The 23,640-nt window shown below is 47.1% G+C and overlaps 1 protein-coding gene across 2 annotated transcripts in view; it reads left to right on the forward strand.

The window, feature by feature from the left end:
- The window catches only part of mrvi1 (murine retrovirus integration site 1 homolog), a 123,178-nt gene that overhangs the window by 77,797 nt on the left and 21,741 nt on the right, over positions 1–23,640 (forward strand). For both annotated transcript variants that reach the window (XM_068046706.1, XM_068046707.1), the window contains exons 9-14: positions 536–614; positions 1,547–1,655; positions 5,702–5,732; positions 12,708–12,848; positions 19,346–19,477; positions 21,992–22,145. In XM_068046706.1, the coding sequence (XP_067902807.1) occupies positions 536–614; positions 1,547–1,655; positions 5,702–5,732; positions 12,708–12,848; positions 19,346–19,477; positions 21,992–22,145 (646 nt within the window). The remainder of the gene's footprint in view (positions 1–535; positions 615–1,546; positions 1,656–5,701; positions 5,733–12,707; positions 12,849–19,345; positions 19,478–21,991; positions 22,146–23,640) is intronic.

Below are 23,640 nucleotides of genomic sequence, written 5' to 3' on the forward strand. Positions count from 1 at the left end.
ATAGGCCTTTCTCACTCTGCTATTGGCAGGTTCTTCTGCAAATGATTTTGCCTTTACTGACAATATTTGCAGCATCAGTGGCATTAATTAGTAAATTATCTTTGGTAAATATGCCACATCTCTTTGCAGATCTAATACACAGCAAGGAACAATTTGTGACAAACTGACAGACTTTAAAAGCTAAGGTAGAAATGTAATCTGACATCATGCCTGCTGCACATCACAGCTTCCTGTGCAGCTTATAACCTGTGAACCTAGGACAGTGAATCGCTACCGGTGATGCCTTGTGGCTAAGGCATTAAACTCACAGAGGCAACTTATACATTGGTGTGATTTATACACTGATCTTTATGGTAATTGTAAGGTGCTTTACAGTATCTGTAGGATTTTTTTTAATCAAAAGATCCAGCATTTTAGTGCAGTCCACAATAGCCATTTTGCTTGTCTGGGAATCTCTTTCTGTATGTTGAATAATTCCGGGAGTAAACCAATCTCCAGTGCAAAACAGGTAAAAGATTTCTTTTTATTTAACCAGGAGAATAAACTGATGAGGAATCAAAACCTGTCAGCATTGAGATTACCAGATCTCAGTGAAACAATCGAGCAGGACAGAGGTAAGAGACAGTGGCTGAACCAGGCACAGATTTCTGTGTCTGTGTGGGGTTGAGGGTGTGTGTCAGTGGTGTGTGTATCAGTGGTGTGTGTGTCAGTGGTGTGTGGGGGGTGGGGGTGGGGGTGGGGGAGGGGTTGGCATTTGTATGTGTGTCAGAGTTTTGTGGTTGGGGGTATTTGTATGTGTATGGATGTGTGTGTGTGTGTGTGTGTTCGGGATTTGTGTGTGTGTTGAGGGGATTTCTGTATGTATGTTGAGGTTTTTTGTGTGTGTGTCCGAGTTTCTGCGTGTGTGTCGGGGTTTGTGTGTTTGTGTGGTTGGGGGCTTCAGGTTTGGAAGTGGTTGGAGGTGTTTATATGTGTATGGATGCATGTGTTGGGGTTTTGCGTGTGTGTGTCAAGGTGTATGTGTCGGAAGGGTGGTTTGGCGTGTTTGTCAAGGTGTGTGTGGTGGTGGGTTGTGTGTGTGCATGTGTGTGGGGCACGGTTTGGGGTGTTTGTGATGTGTGTTACAATGCGAGCTGTGTATTGGTGGGTAGCAGATGTGAGTTTGAATTGAGTCAGTAAGCTCCCACACTAATGGAAAACATTGATTGCTCTGTGGGAATGGAATCACTGGTTATATAAAAAACGTGAGCTGCATGAAATTAAATATTTTTAATTTCTTTGCCCATTGAAAATCTAATTAATTTTATTGATGTCACTGGGCTCAGTGGCCCTCAGTTTAACCTGTGGGGTACCAGAGGATGAACAGCTGCGTGGTTTTAACAGAGTGCTAGTCCCTTTCATTGTAAATGGTTTAACACCTCCACAATTTCAGGGTCACAAAGTGTTCCTATGCTGCAATCACACCGGGTAAACTCAGAACCTTTTGCTTTTGCCATTTAGAAAAGTCTAACATTTTATGGAAACTTGTTACCACAATGTTTTTAAGGTCCGTCTCCTACCCCTTGCCCAGCAGCTGATGGGAGTTCCGACATCACACCAAGTATTCCAGACTCACTGCTGCGGAAGTTGAAGGTTCACAGGTCACTGCCTGGAGGGTAAGAAGTTACAGCCTCTCAGAGACAGGCTCTGCTCTCAAATCTCGACAATTCTCTCTTTGTTTCTATTTCTCTGTCTCTGTTTCTCTCTATCTCTCTTTGTCTCTCCATCTCTCTCTGTGTCTTTATCTCCTTCTCTATCTATCTCTGTTTTCTCTATTTCCCAACTCTTTCTCTTGCACCTTTTATTTCTCATATCTCTTTCTGTACCTCACTCATTTCCTTTCTTCTATCCCTCTCTCCATCTCTCTATCCTGTCCCTCTCTGCATCTCTCTCTCTTTCCCTGTTGTCCTCTTTGTCCCCCCCCCACTTGTCTTTCCCTCCTTCTGTCTCTCTCTGTCCGTTTGCCTTGTTTTCTCTCTTTCTGCCTCTCTCTGCCCTACTTGCCTGTTTCTTTTTATGTTTCTTTCCCTCCTTCTTTCTGTCTTTCTCTCCCTCCAGTTATCTCTCTCTCTCCCTTTTTTCTTTCTGTCTCTCTATATTTCTCTCTCACACATAGACACACACATGCTTCCAATAACCCTTGTGTTTGAGGAATGTTGAGTGGAAGAGGTCACTGTCCTAGGCCTGTTACCGATGAAATTCATGACCTACTAGTGAACAGGCAGGACGACTGATTTCAGTGGGTTTGGCAAGGCCTACAGCAATGATTCCATTCTGATAAGACAACTGCACAATTTGATGGCAGAGCCAATTAACCATTTAAAACATGATCTTCATTCATAGCAACAGCACCTTGCATTTATATAGCACCTTTAAAGTAGTGTCATGCAGGCCCCCACCTGCCAGGAATGAGGCACATTGGTTTTGTCAAATGACCATTGATTTTGAACTGTTGCTGGAGCACGGAAATTACTTGTTGAACAGATCAACCGTGGCTGGAAAAAGCATTTTTGCATACTAACAGACAGTGCTTGTGTAAACAAAGGACCATTCCCTGACACATTCAACCCACAATGGATGTTGATCACCGGACAGTGAAGAGATGGGGAAGCCTGCTGGGGTGATGCAATCCACAGAGGCCAGGACATGTTGGACCAGCTGGTCAGATGACTAACAGGCTGTTCCAGGGTTTTTTTGAACTAGCCACAGAGAGTTTGAGCAGAAAGACTGTTTTCTTCTGGACTGAGAAGATCTCTCCTGTCTGCTCCCATCTCTTTCTCAGAAGCCTCGGAATCCACTGAAGACACATGAACCCCAAGAGAGAAAAGTCTCCTACAGCGAACAAGGTTTAAGAAGAATACTGGGCCGCAACGAAAAGCAAGATCTACCTACAATCAAGGACTCTCCAGTGAGCTCAAAGAACCCTAACAAAAACTCTTCAGATATTGCCTCAAACTTTTCCACTTTACTTTTCTTCTGCTCTTTTCTGTCCCTATTTGCATGTATGTATCACATATGTATGCTAGCGTGGGCACGTCGTGTATCCGTATTTGAGTTTAGGTTTAAGTTTAATAAATTTCAACCTTTCTTCTTTAAACCTAAGAAAACCTGTTTGTGCTGATATCTTTGCCTTATAATGGAAAGCGGTGAACAAGGATTCACCAAGGGGGAACTAAAAACAGTGTATTTAAAATTGAACCCTGTTACGGTAAGATCAGGTGAAGGCTGAGAGGGAACCCTAGACCCCTTTCTCACCTGGTCGTAACAGTAGTAAAATATCCTAATGCAGTTCACAGGAGCGTTAGCAAACAAAAATTGACACTGGAGATTTTGGGGTAGGTGACCAAAAGCTTTGTCAAAGCACCTTAAGGAGCACCTTAAAGGAGAAGAGAAAGAACCAGAGAGGTTTAGGGAGAGAATTCCAGAGCTTGGGGCCCAGGCAGCTAAAGACACGGCCGCCAATAGTGGAGTTGTTAAAATCGGGGATGCTGAAGAGGCCAGAATTAGAGGAGCACAGAGATCTCGGAGGGTTGTGGGGCTGGAGGAGATTACAGAGTTAGGGAGGGGCGAGACAAAGGAGGGAAGCATGGGAATTTTAATATCGAGGGGTTGCTGGACTGGGAGCCAATGTAGATCAGTGAGCACAAGAGTGATGGGTGAACAGGACATAGTGCGAGCTGGGATACAGAGGCAAGGATAAGGGTTTTAGCAGGAGATGAGCTGAGGCAGGTGCAGAGTTAAACAATGTTACAGAGGAAGAAAGGAAGCTAATGGTCTACAAAGAACTAATGCAACTAAGACTCGCCAACTTTAAGGGCATTTAAGTGGTCATTGGATAGACATATGGATGAAAATGGAATAGTGTAGGTCAGATGGTTTCACAGGTCGGTGCAACATCGAGGGCCGAAGGGCCTGTACTGCGCTGTAATGTTCTAATTCTAATTCTAATACCAGAACTGAGAGGTTATCGCTATCAGGAATGGTTGAACAGACAGGGACACCTTTCTCTAGAAAAAAGGCTGAGGCATGATCTGATAGCGATCTTAAAATTATGAAAGGGTTTGAGATGTTTCCAATTGTGAGAGAGCTCAGATTAGGGGCCATTGATATAAAATAGTCGCTAATAAATCCAACAGGGAATTTAGGCAAATCTTCTTTACCCAGAGAATGGTGAGAATGTGGAACTCGTTAACACAGGGAGAGTGAATAGTATCGATACATTTAAGGGGAAGTTGGATAAACACATGAGGGAGAAAGGAATAGAAGGATATGCTGATAGGGTGAGATGAAGAGGAGTGGGACGAGGCTCGTGTGGCGCATAAACACCAGCACAGAGCAGATGGGCCGAATGGCCTGTAAATTCTTGGTGATTCTATGTAATAAAACCGATTAATGTGAAAATGCCTCGGTGGGAAGCTCTCTGGTCTTTGAATATTGAGTTGATAATTGTGCAAGTGATCGGGGGGAGCAAATACCACAGACGGGGTTCACTCTGAACTCTTTTTGCTCACAGCATCAGACCACTGCTTTCTGACATGACTCGGTGTGTCTCTGATACTCAGCAGGCCCTGAAATGTGCTGCACCAAAATAGCACGAGGTCTGAAAAATGTCTTAGGTTCCTCAGGTTGCATTGTACAACGATGCTGTCTCAAGAATAGACAGTGGACAGGAAGTTAGCGGAAAGCTAATCATCATCATTTTGGTTTCCGCCATAAAACACCTTGAGAAAGTGGTGGTGAGCTGCCTTCTTAAATCTCAGCAATCTGTGTGAGGTAGGTACACCCACAGTGCTGTTAGGAAGGGAGTTCCAGGTTGAGATGAAGAGGAGCAGATGGTCCTAGGGTTGGAGGCATTCTTGCAGGTTTGATCATGTGACAGTTTGACCACCTGACACATGACCATGCGATGCCAAATCACATGACCTCTGAACATGTTATTTCATTTACCTTCTATAGGCAAGGGAATCAAGAGTTATCGGGGGTAGATGGGAGCATGGAATTCGAAACACAACAGATCAGCCATGACCTTATTGAATGGCAGAGCAGGATCGAGGGGCCAAATGGCCTACTTCTGCTCCTAATTCGTATGTTTGTATGTTCTAAAGGTTGTTTCCCCTGTAGTTGGGCATTTCGCTTCTGGTTTCATGCCAGCAGCTGTTGTGCAGGAGGTAGGCCTCCCATGAGTAGGGGAGGGGAAATCAGAGTTGGTGAGGGAGGGATGCTGAGGAATCTGTCCTATTTCCCTGTGTCTCCCGCTCATTGCAGAGACACACCTCCCCCAATTTCAGAGAGCCCCCCCCCCCTCCCATTTCACAGCCTTCCCCTTGATTGCTGCAGCTCCTTGATTCCCATCTGCGTTCTGCATGCTCCCTACTCCCTGGGGGTGACTTCCCCAGGCCCATAGCTTGTCTAACAGCAGCCAGTGGTGTCACAGAGCAGGGACTGACCTGGGCTGGAGGTGGGCGGATACGGGGAGTCACACGCTGGGACAGGAAATGTAAATCTGATCTCCCAGGCTAATGGAGGCAGTGCCCGGGAAAGGAATCCCCAATTCTGGGAAACTACTGGTCATTTGGGAGGGTTAGGAACCCTAGTTGGTCCGAATGACCTGTATCTGTGTTGTAACTTCTATGTAACTTACAATTTCTCATTTTTCTTGCAGTCTGCCTCCTCTGACAGAGAAGGAAATTGAGGTGGGTGTCTTTTGTTTCCATGCCAACAGCGGTTTATACTGTGCTGGAGTATAACCTCATTGAAACATCCTCTTCTCATTGAAAATGTAAACCAACATGAGCATAAATGTAACAAGTCTTCCATCAAAGGCCCTCTCAGAGTCTCCTGTGGGTATTTATGACGTGTCTGTTTGCATAAAGGTCAAAGGAGCAGATTCTCAACATCAGAGAGTCCTGGCATCGAGTCAGCGATAACTGGCTGGCTTCTAAATGCTGAATGAGACTGAAAATCCCAGAACTTGAACCAACAGTCGAAGAAATCCAGTCCTAAGCTGAACGGTGTATTTAAACACATTCTTTATATCATTCCCGCCACCTCTAAAGTGTGGGATTTAAATCCGATCCTTACATTAAGGGGATTCTCCAGGGTAACGACTTTAAGGACAGCTTGCATTCATATAGAACCTTTAACCTCAAAAACATCCCAAAGGCCCTCCACAAAGGCATATTAGACGCTGAGATGAAGAGGGAGAGATTATGAGGGGGTGGGGGGTGGAATTAATCAGAGACAAAAGCAAAATATTGCAGATGCTGGAAATCTGAATTAAAAGCAGAAAATGGTGGAAATACTCGGCAGGTCTGACAGATATCTGTGGAGATGGAAAAAGTTAACGTTTCAGGTCTGTGACCATTCATCAGAACTGGGTTAAGTTAGAAATGTAATAGATTTCAAACAGGTGAAATTGGGGAGGGTGGGAAGAAGAACAAAAGGGAAGGTCTGTGATAGATAGGGTGGAGGGCAGGAAAGATTAAATGACCAAAGGTTTCCTGGTGCCAGTCCAAAGGGAGTGGTAATGGGAAAAGTAAAGAAACTAGTGGAGGTGTGAATGGCAGGATCATGAATAGTTGCCATCTGAATGTGGAGAAAAGGAAATGAGAGAGAAAAACAAGGGGGGAAAAAAACAAACCAGCAAAGAAAAGGGGAACAAAACGGGGGCAGAGATTGTGGTCTGAAATTGTTGAACACAACGTTGAGTCCAGAACCCTGTAAAATGCCCATTCAAAAGATAAGATGCTGTTCCACAAACCTGCGTTGAGCTTCTTTGTTACCCTGTGGTAGGTCGAGGACAGAGAGGTGAGAGTGAGAGCAAGGAGGAGAATGAACATGACAGCTGACCAGAAGCTTGGGGTCACGCCTGCGATTGAGTGGAGCTGTTCCGCAAAGCAGTCACCCAGTTTGCTTTTGGTCTCCCCAAATGGGAGGTGACCGCATTGTGAACAGCAAATACAGTATACTAAATTGAGAGAAATGCAAGTAAATCGCTGCTTCACCTGGAAGGACTGTTTGGAGCTTTGGATGGTGAGAAGAGAGGTGGCATCATGCTGGAGGTAGTGGAAATGGTGGAGGATGATCCATTGAATACGGAGGCTGATGAGGGGGTAGGTGAGGACAAGGGAAACCCATTCGTGGTTCTGGGAGGGAGAGGAAGGGGTGAGCGTAGAGGTGCGGGAAATGGGTCGGACACGGTCAAGGGCCCTGCTGACCACAGTGGGGGTAATCCTTGGTTGAAGAAACAGGAAGACATATCAGAAGCACCAGTGTGGAAGGTTGCACTGTCTACATAGATGTAATGGAGGCAGAGAAACTGGGAGAATGGAATGGAGTCCTTACAGGAAGTGGAATGTGAGGAAGTGTTGTTCAGGTAGCTGTGAGAGTCGGTGGGCTTATAGTGAATACTAGTGGACAACCTATCCCCAGAGATGGAGACTGAGAAGTCGAGGAAGGGAAGGGAAGAGTTGGAGATGGACCATGTGAAAGTGAGAGAAGGGTGGAAATTGGAAGCAAAGTTGTTGCAGTTTTCCAGTTCAGGGTGAGAGAAGGAAGCGGCACCGATACAGTCATCAATGCACCAGAAGAAGAGGTGGGGGAGGGGGCCTCAGTCGGACTGGAACAAGGAATGTTCCATATATCCCACAAAAAGACAGGCATAACTGGGACCCATGCGGATACCTGTGACGTCCTTGGGACTTGAGTAAGATTTAGCCGAGTTTAGGATAGAATGTGAAACAATGACAGAGAGACAAAGACTGCAGCAGCTGAACATAAAGGCTTCTTCATTTATTCTCTCTTAGTTTCACTTTCTCTTTGCTAACATGTGTGTTCTACAGCAGCCTCTAGAGTACACAATGTACAATGCAATTGCAATTTCAAAAGACAGGAACACTACATATCCCTCCCCTTAGTAAATGAACATGTTTCAATGGTTTGTTTCTAAAAATGTAAATGATAAACTTAAACATAAATAGTTCATTTCGTAACATAGTCACTTAAGTATGGTGGATGTTTTCTCTTATGAATAGAATATCGTCTGATGCTGGGGCTGAATTTTACCAGCCTCCTGACGCGGGGGTTGTGACAGGGGGCCCGGAAAATACCTCTGGGAGAGGCCCATCACGGGCCTCGATGTCTTGAAGGGCCCGCCCCATTTTACCAGCGGCAGCGAGGCCTCATGGTGGCTCCCCCGCCGCTCGGCAACAGAAACGTAATTTGAATATTTAAATAAATGTTCATAAAAGTATTGCAGAGAGCCCTCAAACCGTCCTGGTGAAGGTGTAGAGGGATTGGACATCCATGGTGAAGGGAAGACAGTGAGGGCCAGGAAACTGGAAACTCTTGAAGTGATGGAAGGCATCAGAAGAGTTATGAATGTAGCTTGGAAGAGACTGGACAAGGGGAGAAAAGAATAGAGTTGAGATAGGAAGAAACCTGTCATATTTGTCACTTTTGCCAGTTCAGACCAAAGATCACACGCCGGAAAGGGTTAGCTGGATTTTGAGCCCCTGCCGGGGCCGGAATCGGACACGAGCCTGTGTGCCAGTTCCCCAGCTCTGGCCCTGGCCATTTTTGCGGAGGTGGAATTGTAGGGTGGGGGGTGCGACAGCAGGGGTACCTGCCTGCATATGGCCAGTAGCTGATCCGGCTCATTAAAGTCCTATTTAAGGCCAATTAAAGGAGTGATTTTCCAGTCAGCCTCCAGGTTCCGGATGAGGCAGGGGTCAGTTTAGCTGCCTGGAAGCCCTCACTACCTGTTTGGGTGCTGCAGCAGCTGCAGGCCACCCTGTAGAGGGGTTCCCCACCACCTGCAACCCACCCACCACCCGCACCCCCCCCCCCCCCCCCGCCAACCCCCCACTAACAGTGTGGCCTGGCTGAAAATGCCTTTTTTAATTTAAACTTTTAAAATGTTAAAGACAGGGTGCCACCATCCGTCCTCTCCCTTACTTACCTGCCATGCTGCTGCTTTCAAGCTGAAAGGCTTCTGATTGACCCTCCAGCTTCGAGAGCCTGCCCTCTGGCCATTAATTGGCAACTGCAGGGAAAACCACATTGAGTCACTGTTCCCCACACAGTGCGGCCTTCTGACCCCCATTTGAGTCTGACAGCGGAGTTCAGAAGCGCACAGGGAAAATCCTGCCCATTAACTCTATTTCCCTCTCTACAGTCGCTGCCAGACCTGCTGAGTAATTCCAGCATTTTCTGTTAACTCAGTCAAAGAAGTGGGTTTTAAGGAAAGCCTTAGCAGGGGAGACAATATAAACTAAATGGTCCAATTTTAAAGGGGGTGTAAGAATAGAGAGACCTGGGGATGTATGTACACAAATCTTTGAAGGTTACAGGACAAGTTGAGAAAGCTGTTGAAAATACATATGGGGTTTCTTGGCTCTATTAATAGAGGAATAGAGTACAAAAGCAAGGAGGTTATACTAAATCTTTATAAAACACAGATTCGGCCTCAACTGGAGTATTGTGTTCAATTCTGGGCAACACATTACAGGGAGGATGTCAAGGCCTTAGAGAGGGTGCAGAGGACATTGACTAGAATGGTACCAGGGATGAGGGACTTCAGTTATGTGAAGAGACTGGAGATGTGGAAATTGTTCTCCTTAGAGGCGGCACAGTGGCGCAGTGGTTAGCACCGCAGCCTCACAGCTCCAGTGACCCGGGTTCGATTCCGGATACTGCCTGTGTGGAGTTTGCAAGTTCTCCCTGTGTCTGCGTGGGTTTTCTCCGGGTGCTCCGGTTTCCTCCCACAAGCCAAAAGACTTGCAGGTTGATAGGTAAATTGGCCATTATAAATTGTCACTAGTATAGGTAGGTGGTAGGGGAATATAGGGACAGGTGGGGATGTTTGATAGGAATATGGGATTAGTGTAGGATTAGTATAAATGGGTGGTTGATGTTCGGCACAGACTTGGTGGGCCGAAGGGCCTGTTTCAGTGCTGTATCTCTAATCTAATCTAGAGCAGAGAAGGTTTAGAGGAGATTTAATAGAGGATTTCAAAATTATGAGCACTTGTAGAGTTTTTTTATTCATTCATGGGATGTGGGTGTCATTGGCTATGCCAGCATTTATTGCCCATCCCTAATTACCCTTGAGAAGGTGGTGGTGAGCTGCCTTCTTGAACCGATGCAGTCCATGTGGGGTAGGTACACCCACAGTGCTGTTAGGAAGGGAGTTCCAGGATTTTGACCCAGCAACAGTGAAGGAATGGTGATATAGTTCCAAGTCAGGATAGTGTGTGACTTGGAGGGGGACTTGCAGATGGTGGTGTTCCCATGCATCTGCTGCCCTTGTCCTTCTAGGTGGTAGAGGTCGTGGGTTTGGAAGGTGCTGTTGAAGGAGCCTTGGTGAGTTGCTGCAGTGCATCTTGTAGATGGTACACACTTCTGCCACTGTGCATCGGTGGAGGGAGTGAATGTTTGTGGATGGGGTGCCAATCAAGCAGGCTGTTTTGTCCTGGATGGTGTCGAGCTTCTTGAGTGTTGTTGGAGCTGCACCCATCCAGGCAAGTGGAGATTATTCCATCACACTCCTGACTTGTGCCTTGTAGATGGTGGACAGGCTTTGGGGAGTCAGGAGGTGAGTTACTCGCCGCAGGATTCCTAGCCTCTGACCTGCTCTTGTAGCCACGGTATTTATATGGCTACTCCAGTTCAGTTTCTGGTCAATGGTTACCCCCAGGATGTTGATAATGAGGGATTCGGCGATCATAATGCCATTGAATGTCAAAGGGAGATGGTTAGATTCTCTCTCGTTGGAGATGGTCATTCCCTGGCACTTGAATGGCGCGAATGTTACTTGCCAGTTATCAGTCCATGCCTGGATATTGTCCAGGTCTTGCTGCATTTCTACACCGACTTCTTCAGTATCTGAGGAGTCATGAATGGTGCTGAACATTGTGCAATCATCAGTGAACATCCCCACTTCTGACCTTATGATTGAAGGAAGGTCATTGATGAAGCAGCTGAAGATGGTTGGGCCCAGGACACTACTCTGAGGAACTCCTGCAGTGATGTTCTGGAGTTGAAATGATTGACCTCTAACAACCACAACCATCTTTCTTTGTGCTAGGTATGACTCCAACCAGCAGAGTGTTTTCCCCCTGATTCCCACTGACTCCAGTTTTGCTAGGGCTCCTTGATGCCATACTCGGTTAAATGCTGCCTTGATGTTAAAGGCAGTCACTCTCACCTCACCTCTTGCGTTCAGCTCTTTTGTCCATGTTTGAACCAAGGCTGAACCAATGAGGTCAGGAGCTGAGTGGCCCTGTCGGAACCCAAACTACGCCACTAAGCAGGTTATTGCTAAGCAAGTGTCACTTGATGGCACTGTCGACGACACCTTCCATCACTTTACCGATGATCAGGAGTAAACTGATAGGGCAGTAATTGGCCGGGTTGGATTTGTCCTGCTTTTTGTGTACAGGACATACCTGGGCAATTTTCCACATTGCAGGGTAGATGCCAGTGTTGTAGCTGTACTGGAACAGCTTGGCTAGGGGTGTGGCAAGTTCTCGACCACAGGTCTTCAGTACTATTGCCGGAATATTTTCAGGACCCATAGCCTTTGCAGTATCCAGTGCCTTCAGTCATTTCTTGATATCACGCGGAGTGAATCGAATTGGCTGAAGACTGGCATCTGTGATGCTGGGGACTTCAAGAGGAGGCCAATCATCAAGCCGGCACTTCTGGCTGAAGATTGTTGCAAATGCTTCAGCCTTATCTTTCACACTGATGTGCTGGGCTCCCCCATCATTGAGGATGGGGATATTTGTGGAGCCACCTCCTCCAGTTCGTTGTTTAATTGTCCACCACTAGAGTAAATAAGGAGAAACTGTTTCCGGTGGCAGGAGGATTGGTAACCAGAGGGACACAGATTTAAGGTGATTGGCAAAAGAACCAGAGGATAGAAGAGGAGACATTTTACACAGCGAGTTGTTGTGATCTGGAATGCGCTGCCTGAAAGGGCGGTGGAAGTAGATTCAATAGTAACTTTCAAAGGGAATTGAATAAATAGTTTAGTTTAGTTTAGTTTAGATACAGCACTGAAACAGGCCCTTTGGCCCACCGGGTCTGTGCCGACCATCAACCACCCATATATACTAATCCTACACTAATCCCATATTCCTACCACATCCCCACCTGTCTCTATATTGCCCTACCACCTACCTATACTAGGGGCAATTTATAATGGCCAATTTACCTACCAACCTGCAAGTCTTTTGGCTTGTGGGAGGAAACCGGAGCAACCGGAGGAAACCCACGCAGACACAGGGAGAACTTGCAAACTCCACACAGGCAGTACCCAGAATTGAAACCGGGTCGCTGGAGCTGTGAGGCTGCAGTGCTAACCACTGCGCCACTTGAAAAGGAGATATTTGCAGGGCTATTGAAAAAGAACAGGGCAGTGAGACTAATTGGATATCCCTTTCAAAGAGCTAGCACAAGCAAAATGGACCAAATGGCCTCCTTCTGTGCTGTAAGATTCTATGGTTACAGCGGGTTTTTAACGCGAGGAGCACAGTCTCTGTACTACATCACTCCTGCTCATCCCTCGCCTGTGTGTGTGTGTGTGTGTGTGTGTGTTTGTTTGTGTCTGTGTCTGTGTCTGTCTGTAGGATGTTTAAATCTCCAGTCTTATTTCTTCCCTGCAGAATACGTTTATACAGCTTTCCCTAGCATTTAAAAATGACAGCTACACACTGGAAGCTAGGCTGGGTCTGGCAGAGAGGGAGAGAAACCTGGCTGAGGAGAACACAGAAAAGGAACTCGAAAACTTCAAAGCAGAGATGAAGGTGAGGCTCACTGCCCATGAACCCATTGATGCTCACTGTCCATGAACCCATTGATGCTCACTGTCCATGAACCCATTGAGGCTCACTGCCCATCAACCCATTGATGCTCACTGTCCATGAACCCTTTGATGCTCACTGCCCATGAACCCACTGATGCTCACTGCCCATGAACCCACTGATGCTCACTGTCCATGAACCCTTTGATGCTCACTGCCCATGAACCCACTGATGCTCACTGCCCATGAACCCACTGATGCTCACTGCCCATGAACCCACTGATGCTCACTGTCCATGAACCCACTGATGCTCACTGCCCATGAACCCATTGATGCTCACTGTCCATGAACCCACTGATGCTCTGCCCATGAACCCATTGATGCTCACTGTCCATGAACCCACTGATGCTCACTGTCCATGAACCCACTGATGCTCACTGCCCATGAACCCACTGATGCTCACTGTCCATGAACCCACTGATGCTCTGCCCATGAACCCATTGATGCTCACTGTCCATGAACCCACTGATGCTCACTGTCCATAAACCCACTGATGCTCACTGCCCATGAACCCACTGATGCTCACTGTCCATGAACCCATTGATGCTCACTGTCCATGAACCCACTGATGCTCACTGTCCATGAACCCATTGATGCTCACTGTCCATGAACCCACTGATGCTCACTGCCCATGAACCCATTGATGCTCACTGTCCATGAACCCACTGATGCTCACTGTCCATAAACCCACTGATGCTCACTGCCCATGAACCCACTGATGCTCACTGTCCATGAACCCATTGATGCTCACTGTCCATGAACCCACTGATGCTCACTGTCCATGAACCCATTGATGCTCACTGTCCATGAACCCACTGATGCTCACTGCCCATGAACCCACTGATGCTCACTGCCCATGAACCCACTGATGCTCACTGTCCATGAACCCACTGATGCTCACTGCCCATGAACCCATTGATGCTCACTGCCCATGAACCCACTGATGCTCACTGTCCATGAACCCATTGATGCTCACTGTCCATGAACCCACTGATGCTCACTGTCCATGAACCCATTGATGCTCACTGTCCATGAACCCATTGATGCTCACTGTCCATGAACCCACTGATGCTCACTGTCCATGAACCCACTGATGCTCACTGTCCATGAACCCATTGATGCTCACTGCCCATGAACCCATTGATGCTCACTGCCCATGAACCCATTGATGCTCACTGTCCATGAACCCTTTGAGGCTCACTGTCCATGAACCCACTGATGCTCACTGTCCATGAACCCACTGATGCTCACTGTCCATGAACCCATTGATGCTCACTGTCCATGAACCCTTTGAGGCTCACTGTCCATGAACCCATTGATGCTCACTGTCCATGAACCCACTGATGCTCACTGTCCATGAACCCATTGATGCTCACTGTCCATGAACCCTTTGAGGCTCACTGTCCATGAACCCATTGATGCTCACTGCCCATGAACCCACTGATGCTCACTGTCCATGAACCCATTGATGCTCACTGTCCATGAACCCTTTGAGGCTCACTGTCCATGAACCCATTGATGCTCACTGTCCATGAACCCATTGATGCTCACTGTCCATGAACCCACTGATGCTCACTGTCCATGAACCCATTGATGCTCACTGTCCATGAACCCTTTGAGGCTCACTGTCCATGAACCCATTGATGCTCACTGTCCATGAACCCACTGATGCTCACTGTCCATGAACCCACTGATGCTCACTGTCCATGAACCCACTGATGCTCACTGTCCATGAACCCACTGATGCTCACTGTCCATGAACCCATTGATGCTCACTGTCCATGAACCCTTTGAGGCTCACTGTCCATGAACCCATTGATGCTCACTGTCCATGAACCCACTGATGCTCACTGTCCATGAACCCACTGATGCTCACTGTCCATGAACCCACTGATGCTCACTGCCCATGAACCCACTGATGCTCACTGTCCATGAACCCACTGATGCTCACTGTCCATGAACCCACTGATGCTCACTGTCCATGAACCCACTGATGCTCACTGTCCATGAACCCACTGATGCTCACTGCCCATGAACCCATTGATGCTCACTGTCCATGAACCCATTGATGCTCACTGCCCATGAACCCATTGATGCTCACTGCCCATGAACCCACTGATGCTCACTGCCCATGAACCCATTGATGCTCACTGCCCATGAACCCATTGATGCTCACTGCCCATGAACCCACTGATGCTCACTGTCCATGAACCCATTGATGCTCACTGTCCATGAACCCACTGATGCTCACTGTCCATGAACCCACTGATGCTCACTGTCCATGAACCCATTGATGCTCACTGCCCATGAACCCATTGATGCTCACTGTCCATGAACCCATTGATGCTCACTGTCCATAAACCCACTGATGCTCACTGCCCATGAACCCATTGATGCTCACTGTCCATGAACCCATTGATGCTCACTGTCCATGAACCCATTGATGCTCACTGCCCATGAACCCATTGATGCTCACTGTCCATGAACCCATTGATGCTCACTGTCCATGAACCCACTGATGCTCACTGTCCATGAACCCATTGATGCTCACTGTCCATGAACCCATTGATGCTCACTGCCCATGAACCCATTGATGCTCACTGTCCATGAACCCATTGATGCTCACTGTCCATGAACCCACTGATGCTCACTGTCCATGAACCCATTGATGCTCACTGCCCATGAACCCACTGATGCTCACTGTCCATCTACCCTTTGAGGCTCATTGCCCATGAACCCTTTGAGGCTCACTGTCCATGAACCCATTGAGGCTCACTGCCCATGAACCCTTTGAGGCTCACTGCCCATGAACCCATTGATGCTCACTGTCCATGAACCCACTGATGCTCACTGTCCATGAACCCACTGATGCTCACTGTCCATGAACCCATTGATGCTCACTGCCCATGAACCCATTGACGCTCACTGTCCATGAACCCATTGATGCTCACTGTCCATGAACCCACTGATGCTCACTGTCCATGAACCCATTGATGCTCACTGCCCATGAACCCATTGATGCTCACTGCCCATGAACCCACTGATGCTCACTGCCCATCTACCCTTTGAGGCTCATTGCCCATGAACCCTTTGAGGCTCACTGTCCATGAACCCATTGATGCTCACTGCCCATGAACCCATTGATGCTCACTGTCCATGAACCCACTGATGCTCACTGTCCATGAACCCATTGATGCTCACTGCCCATGAACCCATTGATGCTCACTGTCCATGAACCCATTGATGCTCACTGTCCATGAACCCACTGATGCTCACTGTCCATGAACCCATTGATGCTCACTGCCCATGAACCCACTGATGCTCACTGTCCATCTACCCTTTGAGGCTCATTGCCCATGAACCCTTTGAGGCTCACTGTCCATGAACCCATTGAGGCTCACTGCCCATGAACCCTTTGAGGCTCACTGCCCATGAACCCATTGATGCTCACTGTCCATGAACCCACTGATGCTCACTGTCCATGAACCCACTGATGCTCACTGTCCATGAACCCATTGATGCTCACTGCCCATGAACCCATTGACGCTCACTGTCCATGAACCCACCGATGCTCACTGTCCATGAACCCATTGATGCTCACTGCCCATGAACCCATTGATGCTCACTGTCCATGAACCCATTGATGCTCACTGCCCATGAACCCATTGATGCTCACTGCCCATGAACCCACTGATGCTCACTGCCCATCTACCCTTTGAGGCTCATTGCCCATGAACCCTTTGAGGCTCACTGTCCATGAACCCATTGAGGCTCACTGCCCATGAACCCTTTGAGGCTCACTGCCCATGAACCCATTGAGGCTCACTGCCCATGAACCCTTTGATGCTCACTGCCCATGAACCCATTGATGCTCTGCCCATGAACCCATTGATGCTCACTGCCCATGAACCCATTGATGCTCACTGCCCATGAACCCATTGATGCTCACTGTCCATGAACCCATTGATGCTCACTGCCCATGAACCCATTGATGCTCACTGCCCATGAACCCATTGATGCTCTGCCCATGAACCCATTGATGCTCACTGCCCATGAACCCTTTGAGGCTCACTGTCCATGAACCCATTGAGGCTCACTGCCCATGAACCTATTGATGCTCACTGCCCATGAACCCATTGATGCTCACTGCCCATGAACCCATTGATGCTCACTGCCCATGAACCCATTGATGCTCACTGTCCATGAACCCACTGATGCTCACTGTCCATGAACCCATTGATGCTCACTGCCCATGAACTCATTGATGCTCACTGCCCATGAACCCACTGATGCTCACTGCCCATCCACCCTTTGAGGCTCACTGTCCATGAACCCATTGAGGCTCACTGCCCATGAACCCTTTGAGGCTCGCTGTCCATGAACCCTTTGATGCTCACTGCCCATGAACCCATTGAGGCTCACTGCCCATGAACCCTTTGATGCTCACTGCCCATGAACCCATTGATGCTCTGCCCATGAACCCATTGATGCTCACTGCCCATGAACCCTTTGATGCTCACTGCCCATGAACCCATTGATGCTCTGCCCATGAACCCATTGATGCTCACTGCCCATGAACCCTTTGAGGCTCACTGTCCATGAACCCATTGATGCTCACTGCCCATGAACCCATTGAGGCTCACTGCCCATGAACCCTTTGATGCTCACTGCCCATGAACCCTTTGAGGCTCACTGTCCATGAACCCATTGATGCTCACTGCCCATGAACCCATTGATGCTCACTGCCCATGAACCCATTGAGGCTCACTGCCCATGAACCCATTGATGCTCACTGCCCATGAACCCATTGAGGCTCGCTGTCCATGAACCCATTGAGGCTCGCTGCCCATGAACCCATTGATGCTCACTGCCCATGAACCCATTGATGCTCACTGCCCATGAACCCATTGATGCTCACTGCCCATGAACCCATTGATGCTCACTGTCCATGAACCCATTGATGCTCACTGCCCATGAACCCATTGAGGCTCACTGCCCATGAACCCTTTGAGGCTCATTGCCCATGAACCCATTGAGGCTCACTGCCCATGAACCCATTTATGCTCACTGCCCATGAACCCACTGAGATTGATCCTCCCGCACACAATGGGTACATTATAACCTAACACAGCCAGCGGGAAGGAAACTTGTTGGGTTTAAATGCCCATTTCACACCACACTCCATTTACACCCCATTGACCTCAGCGGAGCTTTAACATAGGAAGATAGGCCTTAACTCCCATCCCATTTCCCCCATCAACCCCACCCTGGACATGTGAGGTTCAAATAACCCCATCATGCTTTGTACCAGAGTCTCACTTAGGATACAATTCAACCAGCAAGATCTGTATGCTCCCCAATGGTCCTGCAGTGTGTGGGTGTCTGGACAAGGGGAGCTGGAGGCTATTAAACAAATTGCATTTATATAGTGCCTTTAACCTAAAACGTCCCAAGATGCTTCACAGGACCATGAAATTTGCCATTAGGTCACCTAAGAAAGAATTTGGACAGCTAACTAAAAGCTTGGGCAAAGAGATAGGTTTTAAGAAGCGTGTTAAAGGAGAAGAGAGAGGTAGCGAGATGGAGAGGTTTAGCGAGGGCTGAGGCACAGCAGCCAATGGTGGAGGGATGCACAAGAGGACAGAACTGGAGGGACCCTGCACAGCCAATAAAGTATATTTTTGAAATGTAATCACTTGAAATGTGGGATTGCAGCAGCCAATTTGAGCACAGCAAGATCCCACAAACAGCAATGAGATCAATCACCAGATCATCTTGTTTTAGGTGTTGGAGTGATAAATGTTAGCCCAGGACTCGACTGGTCAGTGGATTATAGTTCCAGCAACGAGTGGGAACCATCATTAGTGGGGGACAATGTACACTCTTGTTAGATTGATTTAACAAATACTTTCCGAGTGACATATAACAAAGCTGCATTTCCATAGCGCTTTTAACATTGCAAAACATCTCAAGGCACCTGACAGGAGTGTAAGCGGGCAAAATTTGACACATGATTTCCATGCCTGAAGGAGAGGAACCTTGATGTTGAGGGTGTTGGGAAAAGTGTACAAACTATTGGAGATAACTTCTGCTCCCGACTTCAGATGTGACATGAAACATCTGCCCTCTCAGAAGGGCATAAACATCCCGTGGCCACTGTTTCAAAGAAGAGGAGGGGAGTTGTCCCCAATGTCCTGGCCAATATTTATCCTGCAAACAGCATCACTAAAAAACAGGTTATCATTGATCATATTGCTGTTTTTTGGGATCTTGCTGTGCACAAATTGGCTGCCACATTTCCTATATTACAACAGTGACTACATTTCAGAAATGCTTCATTGGCTGTGAAGCACTTTGGAACGTCCTGAAATGGTGACTGGTGCAGTAGATCTGCAAGTTTTTGCCTGCTTTCCTTTTACTTGAATTCCATCTGTCTTGCAGTCCTCAACTTCACTCTGGGTGCACTCTGACCATCGAGACGCCCAGCAGAGGCTCCTAGAGACTATTGCCGTGCTGCAGCGCTTAGCTATCAGACTGTCTGGTCGAGCTGAAATGGTGGGGGCTGTTCGGCAGGTGAGTGCTGCTAAATAACTGGAAGAATTTAGTCCAAGCAAGCTTCTCTTGCCCTGATATGTCTCAAGTCCCACCTTCTCACCCTATTCCTAAGTGCCCGATCAGCCTATTAAACTATAGCTTACACCACAGGTCTACCACCCTGGGTATAAAATGTTTCTGCTTGACTGCTCTACTTATCCCTAAGGTGCTGAAATTTAACCTCTGCTCTCTGGTCTTTGACCCTTTCACTCCAGTTTCCCCAGACCAACCTTGACTGTTGCATTCATTATCTGAAAAACTCTTCAGTTTCCCGATGATATCAACTCCAATTTAATATCCACTCTCAGGGTGTGGGCATCACTAACAAGTCCAGTATTTATTACCCAACCCTAGTTACATTGAGAAGGTTTTGGTGAGCCATCTTCTTGAAAAATGCTTTTTGATACAACTGAGGAACTTGCTTGGCCCGTTAATGTTAACAACTTTGGTGGGAAGTATTCTTGGAGATTTGATCACATGACATCTGCAAATGTTATTGCATTTACCCTAACTTTTTATTTGTTTCATGGAATGTGGGCATCACTGGCCAGGCCAGTATTTATTGCCCATCCCTAATTTCCCTTGAGAAGGTGGTGGTGAGCTGCCTTCTTGAACTGCTGCAGTCCTTGTGGTGGACACACCCTGGGCGTTCCAGGATTTTGACCCAGTGACAGTGAAGGAACGGCGATATAGTTCCAAGTCAGGATGGTGTGTGGCTTGGAGGGGAATTTGCTATGTCCGCTGGAATTGAGGGTTTTTGCTCCTGGTCTCACACCAGCATCTGGTGTGTGAGGAGTTCCAGGCACCAAGAGTCTTCCTGTGAGCAGGGGAAGGGGAAACTGAGGGTGGGGAAACCAAGGGAGAGGGAACCGATGGCAGGAAATCAAGGCTCCTCCCTGCACTGTGAATCTCTCGTGTCTCAATGACCAGAAATGGACGGAGTACATAAAATGTGGTCTGACCAGAGAACTGTACCATTTGATCACAGTTTCCTCTGAGCTGTATTGACCTGGTTTTGCTAAGTAGTTCAATATCCTGTTGACTTTGAGTGTCTACTCCGACATCACTTCACACCAACACTGTGGGTGTAGTGTGTAACCACAGCTTTAAATCCCAGACCTGCATAACACTCAAAGAGATCATTCACTGAATGTATAACTTGTTACTGCCTTCACTTTCAGTTTTTCCTCTCTGTCATGGGATTATAGCTGCTAAGCTTAACAGTGACCGAACAGGAACATTAGGACTAGGAGGAAAGCCATTCATTTCCTGATCCACCATTTACCTGCCTTTGCTCCATATCCCTCGATACCCTTACTCACAACAAGAATCTATCAAACTCAGTCTTGAAAGCTTCAATTGACCCCAGCATCCACTAGCCTTTTTGTGCGAAGTGCTTTCTAACATCACCCCTGAACGGCCTGACTCAAATTTTAAGATTTTGGTCCATTGTTCTGGACATCCCCCACCAGAGGAAACAGTTTCTCTCCATCTACCCGATCAAATCCTTGTAACATATTAAACGTCTCGATCAGATCACCCCTTAGTCTTCGATAGTCAATGGAATACAAGCCAAGTCTGTGCAACCTGTCCTCATAATTTAACCCTTTCAGCCCCTGAATCATTCTGGTCAATTGCATTGTATCCCCAACGAGGCCAGTATATCTTCCCGAGGTACGGTGCCTGGAATTGAACACAGTTACTCCAGCTGGCGTCTAACCTGTGCTCTAGCAAAATTTACACCCCTTTGTATTCCAGTCCTCTTGAGATAAAGGCCAACATTCCTTTTGCCTTTTAACCTATTTTTGGATCTGTCCACTAGATTTTGCTGATTACTGTATTTGGATCCTGAACTCTCTCTGCTCCTCCACTGTCCCTAGCTCCTCGCCATTTATGGTCATAGAGTTATTTACGGCACAGAAGGAGGCCATTTGGCCCATTGAGTCCATGCCAGGACTAATACCAATAATATAATAATAAATATAGATAATACTCTGATCAATCTTAGGTGTAAAGTGGATGCTGAATATCTGCAGCATTTTCTGTTTTTGTTTTGGAAGACCTCATACTTTCCCACATTGATCTCCATCTGCCACAGTTTTGCCCGCTCATTTAATCTGCATTTATATAGCATCTTTAATGTAGCAAAACATCCTAAGGTGCTTCACAGGAGCATTACCAAACAAAATTTGACACTGAGCCACATAAAGAGACATTAGGACAGGTGACCAAAAACCTGGACAAAGATGTAGATTTTAAGGAGGAGAAAGGTAGAGATGCGGAGAAGTTTAGGGAGGGAATTCCAAAGCTTAGCACCTATGTAGCTGAAGGCACGGACACCAGTGATGAGGTGATTAAAATTGGGGATACACAAGAGGCCAGAATTGGAAGAGTGCATATACCTCAGAGGGATGTAATCTATCAATGTTCCTTTTGCATGGAGCCTTTAAGTGTGGCCTCTTGTTAGTCTGAAGGTATTTTGCGTGTTTACAGGAGAAACGAATGTCCAAGGCCACGGAAGTGATGATGCAGTATGTGGAGAACTTGAAGAGGATGTACGAGAAGGATCACGCTGAGCTAACGGAATTCAAGAAGCTGGCCAATCAGAATTCGAACCGTAGCTATGGTCCATATGGAGACAGTAGCGGTAGGAGCATGCAGTCCTCTCTGGGTTCCGGGGGAGTCTGTCTGGTTTGTGATTAACAAAGAGCTCACTCCAATATGTGCTTTTCAAAACTGGCAGGACACCAGCTCAAGGGACCAAGTGATGAGTGCCTCATCTCGGCCCGGTCACTGTGAGAGGGTTCTAAGCAGAGATCATAACTCATCCCCAAAGTGAGGCTGAGACACTCGGTCTCATGACAGCTGGCTTAAAAGGGGCGGGCAACATCTTGCCAAAAACAAATCCATAGTCTTATCCTGGTTTTATCCCAGTTTTAGTCCTGGTGTGTTATCCTATACCTCACTGTATCTTTTTGTAATCTTGGACACAAATGCCATTCTTTTCTTTAAATTGTTTGCTAACTCCCACTGAACTCTATTGAATACACTGACTCCTGGATGGGGCAGAGACAGAGAGTGATGGAAGGCTATACCACCGTGAAAGGTTACACAACCAAGCCTGATCCTCTTCATACCGTATGGAACAATGGATATCTGTCAGCAGGAACCCTGGCCATTTTTTATACTCCCTGTCCTCAACCTCAAGGGTCCTGAGACCAATTGGTGTGCCCTAAGCATTGCCACAATTGAGATTGGCTAACTCACACCATCCAGGATGTAAAGAGATATTAAGTGATATGGGAAGGGGGGAGAGAGTGGGATTAGACTGGGTGGGATATTAAAGGGTATGGGGAGTGAGGGGGAGAGTGGGATTAGACTGGGTGGGATATTAAAGGATACAGGAAGTGAGGGGGAGAGTGGGATTAGACTGGGTGGGATAGTAAAGGGTGAGGGGAGTGAGATTAGACTGGGTGGGATATTAAAGGATACAGGGAGTGAGGGGAGAGTGGGATTAGACTGAGATAAAGCACTGAGCATTCCATCTCCTCCAAGTTGGCATTCGATATTCAGTCACTGAAATGCTTGAATTAAATTTGAGTGAAGTAGTGAGTGTTTGGTGAGCACTCACTTACCACAGAAGGGGTGTTCAAATAATCTAAGAACAAGTTCTCAAAATTGGGAAGAGGAGTTGTTGCTTTGGGACAAACATTTTTATTTCTCAGACTAGGATTAAAACTGGTCAACTTCAAAGTGAGTTCCAAGAGAAACAAAGCACGTGACAGTCACTCATCCAACTATTGAATTCTTTCAGCCAGCAATAAACCCGTTCGGAGGAAAGTTTGTAGTATCAATTCACCAACAGTAGGTGGCAGAACTGAACTATCCAAAGGAGCCTCCATTGTTTCCCTGACATCCCTTGCTTGGATTCCCCTCCCCCTCATCCCCTCCCTGGCCTTCCATCTCGCACTCACTCACCCTTTATTTATCAGAGGGAAACTCACAGGCTGCATTTACAGACTTAAGAATTACTGTCCTTGCTATTTGCATGAGGTTTTAATCTGAGAGGTTTTTAATGATAATGCTGGTGAAAATTCCTACGATGTTTCCCTTCAGATCTTCAATGCAATAAAGACAAAATG

Source organism: Heterodontus francisci, chromosome 14, assembly GCF_036365525.1.
Source record: "Heterodontus francisci isolate sHetFra1 chromosome 14, sHetFra1.hap1, whole genome shotgun sequence".
Lineage (NCBI taxonomy): Eukaryota > Metazoa > Chordata > Chondrichthyes > Heterodontiformes > Heterodontidae > Heterodontus > Heterodontus francisci.